This window comes from Hyla sarda, chromosome 2, assembly GCF_029499605.1.
Source record: "Hyla sarda isolate aHylSar1 chromosome 2, aHylSar1.hap1, whole genome shotgun sequence".
Taxonomy (NCBI): domain Eukaryota; kingdom Metazoa; phylum Chordata; class Amphibia; order Anura; family Hylidae; genus Hyla; species Hyla sarda.
In genome coordinates, this window is record NC_079190.1 from 292,923,558 (window position 1) to 292,939,364 (window position 15,807).

The 15,807-nt window shown below is 43.0% G+C and overlaps 1 protein-coding gene across 2 annotated transcripts in view; it reads right to left on the reverse strand.

Annotated features, from left to right (window-relative positions):
* The window catches only part of NECTIN3 (nectin cell adhesion molecule 3), a 163,896-nt gene that overhangs the window by 106,953 nt on the left and 41,136 nt on the right, over positions 1–15,807 (reverse strand). For both annotated transcript variants that reach the window (XM_056557494.1, XM_056557492.1), the window contains exon 2: positions 2,817–3,158. In XM_056557494.1, coding sequence (XP_056413469.1) covers positions 2,817–3,158 — 342 coding nt within the window. The remainder of the gene's footprint in view (positions 1–2,816; positions 3,159–15,807) is intronic.

Here is a 15,807-nt window from a genome sequence, read left to right on the forward strand (position 1 = left end):
CTGGCAAAACTTAAGCAGGTTTGCAAAGAGTTTGTAAATGCAATCACAAATTTTAAATAGGACTGGAGCGCGACAGATTTAATTGTGTGCATACTGTTTTGCTTAAAATAAATCTCACAATTTGCAGCTCAGTTGCAGATTTCCACAAGAATTCTGTACACTTAATGGGGTACTCCGCCCCTAGACATCTTATCCCCTATAACTTTTTTATTTTTCCATGTTCAGGGGGCTATGAGGGCTCATTTTTTGCACCGTGATCTGAAGGTTTTTGTCGGTACCATTTTTGCATTGATCGGACTTTTTGATCGCTTTTTATTCATCTTTTCATGATATAAAAAGTGACCAAAAATACGCTATTTTGGACTTTGGAATTTTTTTGCGCGTACGCCATTGGACGTGCGGTTTAAAAAGCGGTATATTTTTATAATTCGGACATTTCCGCACGCGGCGATACCACATATGTTTATTTTTATTTACACTGGTTTTTTTTATTCTTGGCAATTCCGGGTGATTCCAACTTTTATTAGGGGAAGAGATCATTGAAAGGCTTAATGATTTTTTTTACACTTTTCTTATGCCATATTATAGCTCCCAGGGGGGGCGATAACATTGCATGTACTGATCTTTACCACTGATTAATCCATCTCCATAGGAATGCATCAATCAGTGTTTTCGGCGATTGATTGCTCAAGCCTGGATCTCAGGCTTGGAGCATTCATTCGGTGATCGGAATGCAGGAAGGAAGGTAAGAGACCTTCCTCCTGAAGTATAGCTGTTCGGGATACCGCGATTATGACGCAGCGATCCCGAACAGCTCCCTGAGCTAACCGGCACATTTTACTTTCACTTTTAGCCTCGCGGCTCAGCTTTGAGCGCGCGGCTAAAGGGTTAATAGGGCGCGGCACCGCGAACAGTGCCGCACGCTATTAGCAGCGGGTCTCGGCTTCACTATGATGCCGGGCCTGCCGTGATATGATGCGGGGTTACCGTGTAACCCCGCGTTATGTCACGGGAGCGGGACTAGGGGCGTAAGTTTACGCCCTTGGTCCTTAACAGGTTAAATAAGCACAGTCACATCCAAAAACTTTTTATAGGTTATTACCAATTAAAACTAAAGACCTTTTGTATTATGATTTTTTCAAATAATATACTGTATGTATATATAATAAAAAATATATATACAGTGATCCTTCAACTTACAATGAAATGGCCTCAACATACAATAGTTTTAACAAACAATGGTCGTTTTTCTGGACCATTATAACTTGAAACCAGACTCAACATACAATGCTACGAACAGTCCAGATCTGTGACACGTCAATGGCCGGAAGAACTGACCAAATCAGAATGAGCATTTTACTGGTAAAACACCTGTATTACTGAAGTGTATGCGCTGAATTCCTGTCTGGAAACACCACCTACAGTATAGGGTGGTCCTACTACTCTTAATCTATGCAACAGTTAGCTGCTCTTTTGGACACCAAGTAAGGGCGGCTCCATTTAACTTTTTTAGGACATTGCGTGTACAGGACAATGAAGACGATCCTGTCCTCTACATAGACAGTGATTACAGCTCCCAGCAGATCTTTCTTACTTTTATATGTAAGGATTTGCTTTATCTATATTACTTATCTACTTATTTTAGTCTAATCCTCACTTTTTCCTATTTTTGGTCGATATTTTGGGGCTTGAGAACCAATTACCAGGTTTCCATAGAGTTATGGTCTCAACATACAATGGTCGTCCTGGAACCAATTAATATTGTAACTTGAGGGACCACTTGTACATATATGAAAAAACGGCCCCTTAAAATCCCACCACTATGGGTCCCCATACTTACTGGGACACTAACCAGTCCTGCAGAAGCAATAGCTTGTCCATGAGTCATGGACAAGAGATGACTCCTGGACAAGGCTGCATGAGCAGACACACCAATCACCTCCCACCACCACAAGGAGGAACACGCCCCCTTCCCCTGAGAGGATGTCTAACAATGTGAGCTAACCAAAAGAGGTATTTTTATATGTAGGTGATAGAGGCATAAATATAAGATGTCAGGATTAGGTACAGAGTAACATTCACTTTTTGGGGGGGATGTGACAGAGCGGTACATTTTAACATTCAAAAGCATTTCCACAGAAGTTGTCACTGTCAAACTTTTTGGTGGTACTGGTGCATTTACTCTGATAATAGTGGTTTTAAAAGAGTTATTTTTTGTTTTCTAATACTAACACATGTATATATTTTTTTCCTCTTATCTGCTTATTAGTTAGTGACTGGTTCACCCTCCTGCATGTAACCTTTCCTATTTATAAAATATGGCTTGACCATTGTATCAATAAAAGCACTTTATGCCTTCTGTCTCATTCCCACTCCTTGCAGTCTGTAAGCTCTTGCGAGCAGCGCCCTCACCACTTCTTGTCTATAAAGTCACTGTGTAATATTGTTATGTCTGATACTTGTCTTTATTTGTACCCCACAATTGTAAAGTGCTGCGGAATCTGTTGGTGCTATATAAATAAAATTATTATTATTATTTATAATCTGCAGATTTTTTTTTTTATTCAGACACATTGGAGGGGATCAAAAACCTGTCCAGAGGAAAAGTTGCTTCTTTCATTTTTCAGAGGCCTTTTCAAAAATGAAAGAAGCGATCTGATTGGCTGCTATGGGCAACTCTGCACAGGTTTTAATAAATCTCCCCCATTGTTATTATTATGTTTACAAAATAAACAACTTAAATGAGACAGGTAGAACAACATTACTGGTACATATGTATGATAGCACAAATAATCCTGTATAGTATACATACTTACCAAGTACTGTCACAGAAGTTGATGACTGTACATTTCCAAGAGGAAATGTAACTGCTTTGCATATGTATACCCCAGCATCAGGGAAGTCTACATTATTTATAACAATGGTTGCATCATGGAGTGATGTATTTTTGAATGATGTTCTATTCTGATATGATTCTTGAAAAGATGTTCCATAGATTGGATGTTGAACAGCTATGGTCTGTGCATTTTTGCCTATAACTTTCTCCCAAGAGATTTGGGTTATTGTTTCATTGACCTCAATTAAACACTTCAAAGTAATATTCTTCCCCCATACAGCAGTTTCATGTGGATCCACGTGTACCGGACCGGCAAATGAAACTGTAAAAAGAACAGAAGCTTGAAGTTAAGGTTTGCTTGTATTAAATTACATTTCTCAAACACACCATGAAATACCTGGTATTATATTACTATAAATAAAATGTGTAACACAGGGCTTATAGATCTATATTCATTGTATCTCAATACTTTTTTTTTCATTGTTAATAGTATTGTTCTAGTACTAGTATGAATTGAACCCTATTCAACCCTAGGAAAATGACTGTAACCCTTTTAGGACCACTGGTCATTCATGGGTTGTTAAAGAAAGCATACAATAGACCAAGAATCACATTAGAAAATAGAATATTTTCATAAAGTGACAACAAGAAAATTAACAAAAAGTGGTTGGATGAATTCATGAAGGCAATAGTAAATCCTTAAACTGTTGTAAGCAGTCAGCTCAATTCACCTTTAAGGCTGGACGCTTGCAATAACTTTATTGAGATGACAGGCAATGTCTGTTTTCTAGATTGAGAGAAAACATTTAAATATACTGCTTTTCTTTATAATGATATACAGTCATGTCCGTAAATGTTGGCTTCCCTGACATTTTTCAAGAAAATGAAGTATTTCTCACAGAAAAGGATTGCGACTGATTTCAGTTATTTTTTCCAAAGGGTGTGCAACCAAATATTAAAGGAGTAGTCCAGTGGTAACTCAGTGGTGAGCAACTTATCCCCTATCCTAAGGATAGGGGATAAGTTGCAGATCGCGGGGGGTCCGACCGCTGGGACCCCCTGCGATCTCCTGTACGGAGCCCCGACAGCCCGCGGGAAGGGGGCGTGTCGACCTCCGCACGAGGCGGCCGACACGCCCCCTCAATACAACTCTATGGCAGAGCCGAAGCGCTGCCTTCGGCAATCTCCGGCTCTGCCATAGAGATGTATTGAGGGGGCGTGTCGGCCGCCGCTTCGTGCGGGGGTCGACACCCGCTATCTGGCCCGAGAGGCGGGGCCCCGTACAGAGAGATCGCAGGGGGCCCCAGCGGTCGGACCCCCCGCGATCTCAAACTATCCTAAGGATAGGGGATAAGTTTTTCACCACTGGACTACCCCTTTAAGTTAAGGGTGCCAATAATTTTGTCCAGCCCATTTTTGGAGTTTGGTGTGACATTATGTCCAATTTTCTTTGTTTCCTCCCTTTTTGGTTTAGTTCCAATACACACAAAGGGAATAAACGTGTATAGCAAAACATGTGTTACTGCAATCCTGTTCTGTGAGAAATACTTCATTTTGGGTGCCAACATTTACGGCCATGAATGTACTGTACAATCATAAAAAAGTAAGTCTTCTTACCGGGGATTGTCAGCACACACACACACAATTCATTGTCATGTTCAATGTTACTAAATGATCACAGGTGAGCCTTTAGGCACATGTATGCTTAGGCTGCATTCACTTTGAGTTTGTGTTTACGTTTAAAATACACATGTGGGAAGCCTTTAAGGCTGAATTTGTGCAAAGGGGCGTGAATTCACATGCCCCCCGCACCTCTAGGCGGAGCCATGATGGGGGCACGACTATAAAACGCCCCTCCACCATGCAGGCGTGGCGTACAAGTCATTTTTCAGAAGGAGTGGGTGTGTGCAGGGGGCGGAGTGGTTCCAGTACGGTAAGCCCGGGTTATCCTGGTTTCATAGCAGTCACCCACCTTCTAATGTTCCCCTCGCCCGTGCACTGCCACGCTCCCGGTGTCCGCCGGGGAACCTCGCACCGTCATTCACTCCCTCACGCGGCATCCATTCCCTGGCGGCAGCGTTCACAGCCGCCCCGTACGCTGCCTCGTGCCTCCCGGTAGGTGTCCGCGGTGGTGCAGCGGCCTGATCGGCTTTCCACGGCCGATGCAGCCCGGCGGTGCCACGTGGGAGGCCGGTCACGTGCCTGCGACACTGCTCTGGCCTCCGCTGGCGTCCCGTTCACTCCTGCGACGTGTTCAGGCATCTTGTTGCCGGGGCAGTGCGGCGGGGTCAAGTGGTGCGTGCAGGGGGTTCAGAGCAGAGCAGCCTGCTGGCGAAGTTTGGAACTGGCCAGGCGGGCTGTCGCTAGTCAGCGTGCAGGATACGGACAGTGGCCTCGCTAGTGTGGGGCCTGTCTGTGCCCTGCTTGGGTGTGCTTTGGGATATGGGCTGCTCCTTGGCATGCTGAAATGGCACCCCCCCCCCCCAGAGGATACCCTCCCATATTTCTGATGTAGACCACCAAGTGAAACCCACAGTGGTTGTTCGGTGGCACCTTGAATTCACTGCAGAATATTCTTCACATGTGCATGCATGAATTACAGAGTCCGTGCCTCAGCATTTGTCCCATAGCTCTCACAGCATGCATATCGTTGCAGTCATTTATAACATTCATACAGTGCAGTCATTTATAGCATTCATACCGTGCAGTCATTTATAGCTTTCATACCGTGCAGTCATTTATAGCTTTCATACCGTGTAGTCAATTATAGCATTCGTACCGTGTAGTCAATTATAGCATTCGTACCGTGTAGTCATTTATAGCATTCATACAGTGCAGTCATTTATAGAATTCATACCGTGCAGTCATTTATAGCATTCATACCGTGGAGTCATTTATAGCATCCATACCATGCAGTCATTTATAGCATTCGTACCGTGTAGTCATTTATAGCATTCATACAGTGCAGTCATTTATAGCATCATACCGTGCAGTCATTTATAGCATTCATACCGTGCAGTCATTTATAGCATTTCATACCGTGCAGTCATTTATAACATTCATACCGTGCAGTCATTTGTAGCATTCGTACCGTACAGTCGCTCATAGCATTCATACTGTGAAGTCACTTATAGCATTTATACCATACAGTCGCTCATAGTGTTCATACCGTGCAGTCACTCATAGCATCTATACCGTGCAGTCACTCATAGCATCCATAACCGTGCAGTTACTCATAGCGTTCATACCGTGCAGTCACTCTTAGCTTCCATACCGTGCAGTCCCTCATAGCCTCCATTCTGTACAGTTACTCATAGTGTTCATACTGTGCAATTACTAATAGCAGCCATACCGTGCAGTCACTCATAGCATCCATACCATGCAGTCACTCATAGCATTCATATTGTGCAGTTACTAATAGCATTCACACCGTACAGTCACTCGTAGCTTTCATAACGTACAATCACCTATAGCCGTGATTACGTGCAGTCACCCATAGCTGGCATATCGGGCAGTCATAGCGCCCATACCGTCCAGTCTCTTAGCATTCGTGCAGCATATTGCTTATGCGCTTCCTACGCTCACATCGGTAACATGAGTACGGTATTCACACTCACAGCATCACTGCTCTTACAACATAGCAGTTCTACACCGCACGTAGGTTACAACGCATACACGATCACGGCGTCTCACGCTGCGTGGGGGCGCTCGCGGCATATGCTCTGCATGCGCGGGCTACATGCGCCCTTAGGGAGACATGCGGAGCGTGCGGTCAGTGTTTGGCGCGGGGGTGCGCCCATGGTGTCAAATACTGTGGGTACAGTCAGGGTCGTGTACAGTTCATACGCCCGCAGTGTCATGCTTTGGGTAACAGTCAGTGTTGTACACAGTGTATACATTCTCACTGCCGTGCAGTGGGTACAATTTACAGTGTCGTGTAGTTAGTGTTGTTCACAGTACATACGCTCATAGCGTCACATACAGTAGGTACAGTCAGTGTTGTATATAATACTTACGATCGTAATGTCACATACAGTGGGTAAGTTGCAGCCTTGCATACAGTACATACGCTTAGTGTTCATGTTAGGGGTACAGTTCAGTGCTGTGTACGGCACATGCGTTCATGGTGTTATGTGCAGTGGGTACAGTTAGAGTACAGTATGCAGTACATATGCTCACAGTGGCATATGCAGTAGGTACAGTTACAGTGTAGTATGTAATACATACGCTCATACTTCATACGCAGTAGATACAGTTACTGTTGTACACAGTATGCACGATCATAGTGTCACATGTAGCAGGCATGGCCAGTGTTTGATACAGTACATGCGCTCTTAGGGTCACATGCAGTAGGTACAGTTACAGCATGGCATGCAGTACACATGCTCACAGTGACATATGCAGGAGATATGGTCACATTGTTGTATAACAGTACATACGCTCACAGTGTCATATACCAGCAGGCACGGTCAGTGTTGTGTATAGTGCACGCGCTCATTGCGTCACATACAGCAAGTACAGTCACAGGGTTGATGTGTCTAGCTTCATACTGTGTTATCGTACACATGCTCATAGCTCATACAGGTCCTACACACATAGCTTCACACGGTGTACACTACACAAACTCATAGCGTCATACTGTTCAGATGTTCATTGCTTGTACGGTACAGTCACAAGCAGTTACGCTGCACATATGTCTGGCCATTACACTTCATACGTTGTGTTTTCATGGAACATACGATTGTAGCATTCTACGGTACATACGCTTGTAATATTGGTTATCACGTGGGTGTTTCCCGGTACATAGCAAATGCTGTATATTGTTTTACACTAACATACCTATAGAATTTAAGCACATGTTACAGCATTCTCCAGTCACTGGGTATAGGCTCACAGCACGCATGTTGTATTTTCACTAAGTAAGTTGATGTTGGGCATGATCATGGTTGCTATAATACTTGTCCTTATTGTACTGTATGGTAGAAATCAGTATCATGTTGTTACATTCCATTACTCGCGTACTCTGCTACAAGTCAGGCATATACGAGACGGCTTCTCATCATGTTCATCCACATAGTGTTGTCACAAGCTCACTACCATAAGTAACATACTATGCACACATTAGTTTCACCACGCTTATTTTGCTCTGCACTACAGTTGATGTACCGGCTATTGGTTTCCGTAGCTGACAGGATTCACGTACATCACCATAGTAAATGCACGTAGTCACAGTTTAAGTATCCCTATCTCGTTACACACTCACTAGTTACCCTTCATCTTGTCCAAGGGAATGCATAAGTCTTTGTCGCTGGAATATTCTTATGCATAACGTCACGTCCTAAAAATAACTACGTCACGACACATAGGTGGTTGTACCAGTCATACCTGCCATGGCTGCGGCAGGAGGCACTGCTTATTAGTTGTTACAGACACATCTTTAGAGCTACTACCTCACGATCCATAGGTGGCTTTGTATTCCAGTCATGCCTGCCACACCCGCAGGGGGTGCACTGCATAATTGTTACTGACTCATCTTCAAAGCAACTACGTCATGACATATAGGTAGGGGTATACCCGTGATGCCATCCACGTCCGCAGGGGGGTGCACTGCATAGTTGTTGCTGACACGTCTTCAGAGCAACTACATCATGACACATAGGTAGTTGTATACCCGTCATGCCTGCCACGCCTGCAGGGGGATGCACTGCATAGTTGTTACTGACTCATCTTCAGAGCAACTACATCATGACACATAGGTAGTTGTATACCCGTCATGCCTGCCACGTCTGCAGGGGGATGCACTGCATAGTAGTTTCTGACATGTCTTCAGAGCAACTACATCACGACACATAGGTAGTTGTAGACCCGTCATGCCTGCCACGTCTGCAGGGGGATGCACTGCATAGTAGTTTCTGACATGTCTTCAGAGCAACTACATCACGACACATAGGTAGTTGTAGACCCGTCATGCCTGCCACGTCTGCAGGGGGATGAACTACTTGGTTGTTGTTAATGACACATCTTCAGAGCAACGGCACCGTCATACTTAGGGGTTCCACATAATCGTCTCCTGCCACACCAGCAGGGGATTTACAGCATAGTCAATGTTTCCCTTACACAAGTCATAAAGTTTATAAATTTCACAACGCACAAGTGGTCATTGTCTCGAACCAACCGATCTCGTCCACGCTTGTCAGCGTCACGCAAACATCCGTCACGTCCACAGACACTAGGGTTACTCAAGACCTATCACACCTACAGGTACGAGGTTCGAATCAGGTTTGTCTCGTCAGGCAAAACGTCTACGCAAAGACCTGTCACATCTACAGGCACCAGGGCGCTAAAATGCCTGGCAAAATCTACCGGGGGTCTGTCACATAGGTTGTGCGTCACCAACTAACAGTGAATTTTTGCCACTTATTTAGCAGGGAGTGGAGGACACGTCATGCCTGACAAGCTTTATTGGTTTCCACTTTCTGCAATGGCACAGTAGGTATGTCGACAGGCACGAATCAGCTAGTATGTAGTCAGGTCCCGTTTCCAGTGTTGGGCCGCTCGTAGTAGGCATGAATACCATGGCTTCGTTACATCAAGCACTGACTCTTGTGTTTGCTAGCCAGCAGGAATAACTCTTGTTTCTCTAGTACAGTTAGGTGAGATAGATATGACTAGTGTGTGGCCTTGGTCATCATGGTTAGGAACAATGTTATTAATTCTACTTATTGATTTTTTGCCCTCTATAGGCGTGCCCTCATACGCGGTTTTGGGCACAACTCAACCGCTTCGTTAGTCTTTCTCTTTTTATAGGTGTACAGGGTTGCATATAAAGTACAGTCTCAAGTATGAAAGAACTTCATCCACCTGGTAAGTCAATGTATGGCCGTGTATAATCTGTATTCAAATGTTGCAACCACGAGCACGAATGTAAGCCCTGTGCACAAATTATTTTTTGCTGTATGCAATACCGTAGTGTTGTACACTATTCTATTCAGCAAAATTAAATGTAATGAAATTAACTCAAACAATGAAACAAACACAAAATGGAACAAAATGCAACACTGACATTCTGCTCAATTTTGTTATTTTAGTAACACCGGCATTTAAACACTACTGCTGTATAGCAGTGTATTCTGCCTGTCAGCATAGAGCTAATAGGCAATGTGCTTGGTCGTGCTGAAGGGTAGGCAAGGTATGCAGACACAAATGGCAGGCCTAGGGACATTCATTGGGAAAACCCATTGGCACCTGGTGATTGTGCCTCATGGAAACCTCACAAACTTCTTATATGCAGCAATTACAATCTGACTGTGTCATGTAAGGTAATAAATTACCAGGAGGCTTATAAGTGTTTATTCTAGCCCCACTAGAATAATGACAGGCATTAAAAGGCATATTAGTGGTCATTACCTGGATAAGGACTTAACAGGAATACTAGGAGAAAGGTTTCGCACCCTGCACTTCATCTGGCCGAAACATCCCCCCCCCTCCATTCATCTGTATGGGAGAGGCGGAGACACAGCTTTCGTGTGTTTCCGCTTCTCCCATAGAGATGACAGGAGGGGGCGGTGTGTTTCGACCACCTGACGTGCTGGGTACGAAACGCACATTAGCAGAGTAGAGCAACAAAAGTGAGAACACCATTCAGTGGAAATGTCCAACTTGTGCAAGCCAGTGTCAAGCCAAGCCCCTTCCATTCATGTCTATGGGAGAGAGCGTGGCGGCCACACGCCCCCTCCCATAGACATGAATGGAGGGGGCATGGCGTGACATCACAACCACCACTGCCGCACCCAGCGTTTAGAAAAAAAAAAAAAAAAGTACTGAACGCCAGGTGCTGTAGGAAGCAGTAGAGTACCCCTTTAAAGGGGTATACAGGTGCAAAACTTTTTTTTTTTTTTTTTTTTAATCGGTGTCAAAAAGTTAAACAGATTTGTTAATTACTTCTATTTACAAATCTTAATCCTACCAGTACTTATCAGTTGCTGTATGCTCAAGAGGAAGTTCTTTTCAGTCTGATGTCAGGAACTGTCCAGAGCAGGAACAAATCCCTATAGCAAACCTCTCCTGCTCTGGCCATTTCCTGACATGTCAGCAAAGAGCACTGTCGTCAGACAGAAAGGAAGTACACAACCTACTCTGTAGTATATAGCAGCTGATAAGCCCTGGAAGGGTTTAGATTTTTATACAGAAGTAATTTACAAAAGAAAAAGAGGATAGCACTTACCTCCCCTGTGTAGTCAGTCCTCCTTCAGGGTCTTCAAGATAAAAATTCCAAAGCAAAGGGATCACAGCACAGGATATAAAACGTCCATTTTTTTCAATCCATTAAAATCCAGAAAATACAAAGTAAGGTGCAATCCAAAGAACTTGAGGTTAAACCTCCGCCTGATATTGTGGAAATGCGTCAAAGGGGAGGCTTAATCTCAAATTCTTTGGATTGCACCTTACTTTGCATTTTCTGGATTTTAAATGGATTGAATAAAACGGATGTTTTATATGCTGTGATCCCTTTGGAATTTTAATTTACAAATCTGTTTAACTTTTTGGCACCAGATGATTAGAAGAAAAAAAAAATGTTTTCCACCGGAGTACCTCTTTAAGCCTCTTGGGCATGGAGTTCACCAGAGCGTCACAGGTTGGGAGTCCTCTTCCACTCCTCCATGACGATATCACGGAGCTGGTTGATGTTCGAGACCTTGCACTCCCCCACCTTCCATTTGAGGATGCCCTACAGATGTTCAATTCTGTTTAGGTCTGGAGACATGCTTTGTCAGTCAATCCCCTTTGCCCTCAGCTTTTTCAGCAGGGCAGTGGTAGTCTTGGAGGGGTGTTTTGGGTTGGTATGTTGGAATACTGTCTGCTTCCATTTTCCGAAATTAAGGGATCATGCTTTGCTTCAGTATAATCACAGTACATGTTGGCATTCATGGTTCCCTCAATGAACTGTAGTCCCCCAGTGCCAGCAGAACTCATGCAGGCCCAGACCATGAAATTCCCACAACTAGTATTGAATGTAGGCAAGACACACTTGTCTTTGTTCTCCTCACCTGGTTGCTACCACACACACCCATGACACCATCTGAACACAAATAAAGTTTATCATAAGTTCCAAACTGTTTGCAGGCTTTCTCGTGCATCATCTTTAGAAGAGGCTTCCTTCTGGGACGACAGCCATACAAACCAATTTGATGCAGTGTGTGGTATATGGTCTGAGAACTGACAGGTTTACTCTCAACTTTTTCAAACTCTGCAGTATTACTGGCTCCTCTATTTCCCAAAGACAACCTCTGGATAGGAGGCTGAGCATGTGCACTCAACTTCTTTGGTAAACCATGGCGAGGCCTGTCCTGTGAAACTACTGTATGGTCTTGCCCACTGTGCTGCAGCTCAGTTTCAGGGTCTTGGCAATCGTATCATTGCCTATGCAATATTTATGTAGAGCAACATTTTTTTTTCAGATCCTCAGAGAATTCTTTTGCCATGAGGTGCCATGTTGAACTTCCAGAGACCAGCATTAAAGAGAGTGAGAGTGGTAACACCAAAACTGAAGACACCTGCTCCCCATTCCCACCTGAGACCTTGTAACACAATTTGCATGACACCAGAGAGGGAAAAATGGCTAATTGGGCCCAATTTGGACACTTAGGGGTGTGCTTACTTTTGTTGCCAAGGTTTAGACATTAATGGCTGTGTCTTGAGTTATTTTGAGGGGACACAACAATAAACACTGTTTTACAGGCTGTGCACTCACTATTATACATTGTAGTAAATTCTTACTAAATATTGTAAAATGTGAGGGGTGTGGTCACTTATATGGGATACTGTAGGCATCACCTGTCACTGTAATCCTGTCTGTGATGATCAGGCTAAAAAGTTTTCTTTACAGAAAAGTAAGTGTCAGACTATTATTGGGCTTAGTGGCCAAAAGAAAACTGCAAGATTTCAGGGTTGTTTTATAAACATAAGTATAGTGACAAAAAATATCATCAGTAATTCTTAACCCCTTAAGGACCGGAGGTTTTTCCGTTTTTGCATTTTCGTTTTTTGCTCCTTGCCTTTAAAAAATCATAACTCTTTCAAATTTACACCTAAAAATCCATATGATGGCTTATTTTTTGCGTCACCAATTCTACTTTGTAATGACGTCAGTCATTTTGCCCAAAAATCTATGGTGAAGCGGGAAAAAAAAAATCATTGTGCGACAAAATTGAAAAAAAAAACGCTGTTTTGTAACTTTTGGGGGCTTCCGTTTCTACGTAGTACATTTTTCGGTATAAATGACACCTGATATGTATTCTGTAGGTCCATACGATTAAAATGATACCCTACTTATATAGGTTTGATTTTGTCGGACTTCTGGAAAAAATCATAACTACATGCAGGAAAATTAATACGTTTAAAATTGTCATCTTCTGACCCCTATAACTTTTTTATTTTTCCGTGTATGGGGCGGTATGAGGGCTCATTTTTTGCGCCGTGATCTGAAGTTTTTAACGGTACCATTTTTGCATTGATAGGACTTATTGATCACTTTTTATTCATTTTTAAATGATATAAAAAGTGACCAAAAATGCACTATTTTGGACTTTGGAATTTTTTTGCGCGCATGCCATTGACCGAGCGGTTTAATTAATGATATATTTTTATAATTCGGACATTTCCGCACGCGGTGATACCACATATGTTTATTTTTATTTTTATTTACACTGGGTTTTTTTTATTGGAAAAGGGGGGTGATTCAAACTTTTAATAGGGGAGGAGTTAAATGATCTTTATTCACTTTTTTTTTTCACTTTTTTTTTTGCAGTGTTATAGGTCCCATAGGGACCTATAACACTGCACACACTGATCTTCTATGTTGATCACTGGTTTCTCATAAGAAACCAGTGATCAACGATTCTGCCGCATGACTGCTCATGCCTGGATCTCAGGCACTGAGCAGTCATTCGGCGATCGGACAGCGAGGAGGCAGGAAGGGGCCCTCCCGCTGTCCTGTCAGCTGTTCGGGATGCCGCGATTAGCCACGGCTATCCCGAACAGCCCGACTGAGCTAGTCGGGAACTTTCACTTTCACTTTTAGCCGCGCGGCTCAGCTCTGAGCGCGCGGCTAAAGGGTTAATAGCGCGCGGCGCCACGATCGGCGCTGCGCGCTATTAGAGCCGGGTCCCGGCTTCACTATGACGCCGGGCCCGCCATGATATGACGTGGGGTTACTGTGTAACCCCGCGTTATATCAGAAGAGCAGGACCAAGGACGTACCGGTACGTCCTTGGTCCTTAAGGGGTTAAAGGACATCTGCAGCGCAAAGACTTAAAGGGGTACTCCCGTGGAAATTATTCTTATTTTTTTTAAATCAACTGGTGCCAGAAAGTTAAACAGATTTGTAAATTACTTCTATTTAAAAACCTTAATCCTTCCAGTACTTTTTAGGGGCTATATACTACAGAGGAAATGCTTAATCTTTTTAGATTTCTCTCATGTCATGACCACAGTGCTGTTGAATAATTATAAAGTGGGAGGAGAGGGGTCGGCGCGACGAGCGGCCGGGGGAGGGAGCGGATCACCCGGCGGCTCGTGGGAAATCGTGACATAGCGTCGAGCAAGATGGCAGCCCCATAGAGAATAGCAGGTCGATGCTACGAGCATTAGGGGACCAGGGAGCAACTTCCTGTGGCAGCATATCGTCGAAACGGCGCAAGGTAATTAAACTTCATTACTAAGTTGCATAACTTCCCACTTAATGACATTAGAGAGCTACTTTATTAGTGCTGCAATTGTCCTTTATACAACAAGTTTAACATTAAAACTTGATTTAAAAAATAGGTAATTTTCTGTTGACACATAAAGGATGAACCAACATCCAAATTCTTTGTACATAGCATTCAATCTCCTAGTACTCAGGTTACATCAACCTAACCAATATATCAAGCTTTAATGCACCAATGGGTTTAATAACATTAACCAGTGTGCCAAAGGGTGCAATAACATTTGTGCTTTGTCTGCACAAGAAGGGCACCAAAATAAAAATATCCCAGAGGTCTCAGATTGAACTTTCCAAATATAAAACACCTGCAACAACCGACAAGTCATGCCATTTATAAATATGAAATGTACAATACCCTTCAATAAGTGAAATAAAAAAAAGATATCCACAACATTACTTATGTTAGATTAGGACCAGTTTACAGCACCATACAGTAAATGCCAGAGTGCTGAATATGCTTTTATATGACTATTTTTATATCTTATATTTCTCCCTTTAATTTTGTAAAAAGTATGTTTTGTACCATTATCAAGGTTCCTGGCTGGTCAGAGGATTATTACTATTTTTTGTTTCATTTTTGTTACAAAAAGTAAGGACATGGCAGATTATAATTTATATAATTAAATTGTCTGAAAGAAATGGCAAAAAGCCTTGGCATTTCATACTGTGACAGACCAATTTAAGTAAATTGAAGTACCTCAATTTTGAGGCAATAATAGGAAAGAAATCTGCCAAGGAACAACTTGCAAAAATGTTCCAGAGCTATTAGCAGGCTTTGTCAGGACACCCAACAGGGAGCAGCTATAAGTCTGAATCCATCAATGTGCCAAAAACCTTCTGGCATCCCTGACTACATGGTGCAAAACTTAGGTACAAGAGCTTTTCAAATAAAGGCAAACATGGATAAAAATCTACCGCACGCCTTTCTGGAGGGATGCAAATTTCCTGTGATCTTCCCTTAAAACATGCAAAAAAAATAAAATAAATGTAAATGCATTAGGCTTTCACCGCAATAATTACATTTCTTTTTTCAAGCAATATGTTCCTAGAACTGTTTCTATGGAATCCTGTTCTTCACTAATACTGGAAACTGCAGTTACATTGTTTGAAGTCAAAGAGAAAAGTAAAGAGAAAACATTTTCTGTACTGAAAGGACAGCCACCTAGCAAAGGCTGATGGGTACAGGTGACGCCTCCTATTGCTGTCT